Raw genomic sequence first — 5,000 nt, 5'->3', positions numbered from 1 at the left:
TCTTATGCCACTTCTCAGTACTCGTGTGACTGGTTCAGCCTCCTTGTTATAGGACAACACTAAGCAGTTTGTTTTAATCTCACTCTCACTAACATTGGCGCTTTTTCGCGTCCGTGTTTGACCCTCGGCTAGTTCCTCAGACGCTGTAGGAGGCCAGGAGGGAGCATGGGTTTTCTAAATGCCCTGGTTACGTAGTCCAACTCCTCCTCTAGGAATTCTTGGCTACAGATCCTCAGGCCAAGTAGAAAAAATCCCAGTACATCACCAGGTTTAGTCAGCGGTGTTGCACATGTTCCTCGCCTTCAAATGTTGGTGTCTGAATTTGAAGGGTGACTGGCCCGTTTTGTTCCGTGGAGCTTGTTGTTGTTGTCGTTGTTGTTGTTGTTGTTGTTGTTGTTATTGATTGCTGTTCGTTGTTGTACCTATTCTTACTCTTTATGTTCTTCTTCCTGTTTCTTTTTCATCTTGTTCTTCCCTGCGTTACTCCAGTCAGGCGTCGCCATAACGGATCAACCTTCTCTTTCTTCAACCTTCTCCTTCTTCTTCATTCTCTCCCATTACAAGAGTGTCTTCTTTCACTGCATCCGTAAACCTTCCTTCAGGTCTTCCTCTCTTCTTCCTGCCGGGTAGATTCATCCCCAGCATCCTCCTCCTCCTCCTCCTCCTCCTCCTCCTCTTCCTCCTCCTCCTCCTCCTCCTCCTCCTCCTCCTCCTCCTCCTCCTCCTCCTCCTCCTCCTCCTCCTCCTCCTCCTCCTCCTCTTCTTCCTCCTCTCCTCCTCCTCCTCCTCCTCAAACACTCCTACACACTCCTCGCCTCCTCTTCTGACACGCCCAAACCATCTCAGTCTCGCCTTTTCTTTCATTGCATCCATAAACTTTCCTCCTCGTCCTCCTCCTCGTCCTCCTCCTCCTCTTCCGACCAACACACTCTTCCACGTCTTGCCATGTCCCTCTCCTGCAGAAGGGGGCATACTGGCATACTCTGGTTTGTGAAAAGAATATACATGATGCCCACTTACACACACACACACACACACACACACACACACACACACACACACACAGATAAAATACATAAATATACAAATAAACAGATAAAATAAAAAAATAAAGCAATTTACTCTCTTTCGTGACTAAAAAGTGGAAGAAAACACACCGTAGAGAGAGAGAGAGAGAGAGAGAGAGAGAGAGAGAGAGAGAGAGAGAGAGAGAGAGAGAGAGAGAGAGAGAGAGAAATCGTACCGTTCCGAGCACCATTTATTTGACAAGGTGCCGGCGATCAGTTTTGTCCCGAGGAGGAAGAAGAGGAGGAGGAGGAGGAGGAGGAGGAGGAGGAGGAGGAGGAGGAGGAGGAGGAGGAGGAGGAGGAGGAGGAGGTGGAGAAGGAGGAAGAAGAAAAATGAGAAAGAAGAAGAAGAGGAAGTGGGATGACAGAAAATGAATGATTGGAGGAAGAGAAAACAAGCTAAAAAAAATAGAGAACGAGAGAGAGAGAATGGAAAAGAGAGAAAGACGAAGAGAAAACATTAATACCAGAGAGAGAGAGAGAGAGAGAGAGAGAGAGAGAGAGAGAGAGAGAGAGAGAGAGAGAGAGAGAAACGATAGCATGAAGACAGGACAGAAAACACACGGCCATCCTGCAGCAGGCGCCGACGGGGAGAGCTGCGCCTTACAACGCCTCACATGCAAGGGAGACGAGCAGAAGGCGAGGCGCAGTTCCCATTTCTCATTTCTCATTTGCACTCCATTCGTATTATTTTGTGAGCAGAGAGCGACTGAGCTCGGCAAGTAGGTTACGAGGAGGAGGAGGAGGAGGAGGAGGAGGAGGAGGAGGAGGAGGAGGAGGAGGAGGAAACAGACAAACAGAAGGAGAAAGAGGAGGAGGAGGAGGAGGAGAAGGAGGAGGAGGAGGAAAAGGAAGAAGATGATGATAATGATGATGATGATGATGAGGAGGAGGAGGAGGAGGAGGAGGAGGAGGAGGAGGAGGAGGAGAAGAAGAAAAGGAAGAGGAGGAGAAAGAGAAGAAGGAGAAGGAGGAAGAAAAGGAGGAAGAGGAGAAAGAAGAGGAGGATGAGAAAGAAGAGGAATAGGATGAAGAAAAGGAGGAACAGGAGGAAGAGGCCGCCGTGGTACAGTGGAACCATGCGTGATTTGGGGTCCGAGGGTCTCCAAGCGCACGGGTTCGAATCCTGTCCACGGTCAGAGTGTAGGTTGGGCTTCCTCATTCGGTGGGCTTTGAGATAGAAGTTACCCCCCAAAATAGTATCCCCTTTAGCCCAGAAATTCCCGTGAAAAGCCCACATGGTATAAAAAAAAAATAAATAAATAAAAGATTAGAAGGAATAAAAATGGAATCCTCAAGGTCAAACAGCAACAGACCCTGAGTTCGTCACTGGGCTGCTTGGGTAACAATTCTACGTGAGAGAGAGAGAGAGAGAGAGAGAGAGAGAGAGAGAGATACACAGGGTTACACAAGAGAAGGCTCCTCCCCACCCCACCATCCATCCCTCCAACTTAAACTGACCGGTAACAAGGAGGAGGTACCGTACATATTATATAGAAGAGAGGGACAACAGAATCTGAGCGGAACGTGAGAAAGAGATGATGTCTGCTTCTATACCAAGAATATGAGTTTGGGACTAATTATCAAAAGCATGACGTAAGAGGGACAACTGTGAGGAACAAGTGTTTCCCCAAATAAGGCACGTGCTGCCCGGAGTGGACCGCAGCCTCCTCCTCCCCGCCTTAACTTCTTCAGTACCGTGACGCATTCTCATATTCACTCTGCTTACCATTACAGCTTCAGAAACTTATGTCGGGGATTAGAATAGTGAAGTAGCATGCCGTGTTTTCATATTCATTCTGGTTACTCTGTAGTGATTCTATACAGCTTCAGAAACTATTGTGGGGATTGAAATAGTGAAAATTCTAGTTATTAATCTTTTGATCTCCACAGACATTTCCTAAAGCAAATAAAATAGTCTAATCACACTAAAAAGTCATGGTAAAGATGCGTTCTGGTACTGAAGGAGGGTTAATCTTCTGACCTCCATAGACCTTTCGTAATGTCAATAAAATGGTCTAATCGCACCTAAACTCATGGTAAAAATGCGTCCCGGTACTGAAGGGGTCAAACATGTCACTGTCCATGTTATTTTGTAGAACAGAACGTTGGGTTGGCGAGTCAGTCTTATTGGTAATCTTTGTATCATCTTCGAGTTTGGATTACTTACTTATGTTACCTTCGTCTGTGTCATTGATACATATTATGAAGAGTATAGGTCCTAAGACTGACTCCTGAGGAATGTCATTACTAACATTTATCCAAACTTTTTTTCTGTTTCATTTATACCATGTGGGCTTTTCACGGGAATTTATGAGCTAAAAAAGGTACTTTCTGGAATACCTCCTATCTGAAAGCCCACCCGCTAGGAAACCGTTACCACGAGTGAAGAAGCCCTACCCACACTCCGACTGTGAACAGGATTCGAACCCGTGAGCTTGGAGACCCCTGGGACCCCAAAACACGCGTGGTTCCACTGTACCATTATTTACCACTCAACTAGTACTTTATCCACGCGGAGAGTTCACTTGATCCGCCGTGAGCTTTTATTTTACGGATGAGACGATTGTGAGGAACTTTTTCAAATGCTTTCTGGGCACGCAAATAGACGGGACCCCAAAACGCGCGTGGTTCCACTGTACCATTAGTTACCACTCGACCAGTTACTCTATCCACGCGGCGAGGTCACTTGATACGCCGCGAGCTTTTATTTTACACATGAGGCGATTGTGAGGAACTTTTTCAAATGCTTTCTGGGAACCCAAATAGACTACATCCACTGCCCTGGTTGGTGTCATCGTGCATATTACACACGTCGTGGAAGAAATCAAGTAAATGTGTCTGGCATAAACGTTTGTTCCAGAAATTCTACTGTTTTATCCCTAATTATTGACTGCATGAGCTCACCCGCTGCTCAAGTGAGGCTTATGGGCCGGTGATTTTGAGGAGATTCGTTTCCTTTCTAGAAATAGGTGTAACTTTTTAAAGATTGGTGTAACGAACTGTGGAGGAGGAGGAGGAGGAGGAGGAGGAGGAGGAGGAGGAGGAGGAGGGTCATAATAACAAAAGAAAATAAGGGAAGCTGCAAGAAGTCACCAGACCTAGACATGACATTCTCTGAAGAGGAGGAGGAGGAGGAGGAGGAGGAAGCTAAGGCAAGCAAGAGAAGCGAAGCAATCAGTTAATCAGGCAGTCAATCTGTGTATGTTTGAGCTCTCTCTCTCTCTCTCTCTCTCTCTCTCTCTCTCTCTCTCTCTCTCTCTCTCTCTCTCTCTCTCTCTCTCTCTCACCCCTGCACCGCCACCGCTTGTCTCCGCCACGCTAACAACAAACACAACACTCACACCAACAAACAATGCTGCTAACTTCTCTGTGTTTGTTTGTTGCTGTTGTTATCCTTGTTCATATCATTATTATTATTATTAATATTATTATTATTATCATTATCATTATTATCATTACTGTTGTTGTTGTTGTTGTCTTACTCTACTTAAAAGGTTTAGCAGACACACAGTTTACAAGGGCCAAGTTTCCAGGCGTCGTAAGTCAGTTCAAAGTGAAGGAGAGAGTAAGAAAAAGAGCCAGTCATTTACTCAGACAGCGGCAGTGTTGTAGTGTTGGCGTCATGGTAACTACTACTACTACTACTACTACTACCAAATGTACCACTGATAAAACTTAATCTAATAACCTCATTGCCTCACCAACACCTGACAAACCCTTACCTTCAACTTCCCTCCTCCATGCACAAGCCAGCCAGCCTTTTAATCTCCCACCCACCCAGTCACCCCGCCACCAACCCAGCCACCCAGCCTCTTAACCTGCCAGCCAGCCTTTAATCTCCCAGCCACCTAGCCATCCAGTCAGCCAGTCAGCCAGTCATCCAGCCTCTTAACCTACCAGCCAGTCACCCAGCCTCTTAACCTACCAGCC

The 5,000-nt window shown here is 46.4% G+C and overlaps 2 protein-coding genes across 3 annotated transcripts in view; one reads left to right on the top strand and one right to left on the bottom strand.

Moving 5' to 3' along the window:
* The window catches only part of LOC123511486, a 57,063-nt gene that overhangs the window by 33,883 nt on the left and 18,180 nt on the right, over window positions 1–5,000 (bottom strand). The gene's annotated exons all lie outside the window — the stretch shown is intronic.
* The window catches only part of LOC123511592 (vegetative cell wall protein gp1-like), a 13,451-nt gene continuing 12,415 nt past the window's right edge, over window positions 3,965–5,000 (top strand). Inside the window, exon 1 of the mRNA XM_045267617.1 lies at window positions 3,965–3,985. Within this exon, the coding sequence (XP_045123552.1) occupies window positions 3,965–3,985 (21 nt within the window). The remainder of the gene's footprint in view (window positions 3,986–5,000) is intronic.

This window comes from Portunus trituberculatus, chromosome 31 (genome assembly GCF_017591435.1).
Source record: "Portunus trituberculatus isolate SZX2019 chromosome 31, ASM1759143v1, whole genome shotgun sequence".
NCBI classification, from domain to species: Eukaryota; Metazoa; Arthropoda; class Malacostraca; order Decapoda; family Portunidae; genus Portunus; species Portunus trituberculatus.
This window is presented reverse-complemented; position numbering and strand designations above follow the sequence as displayed.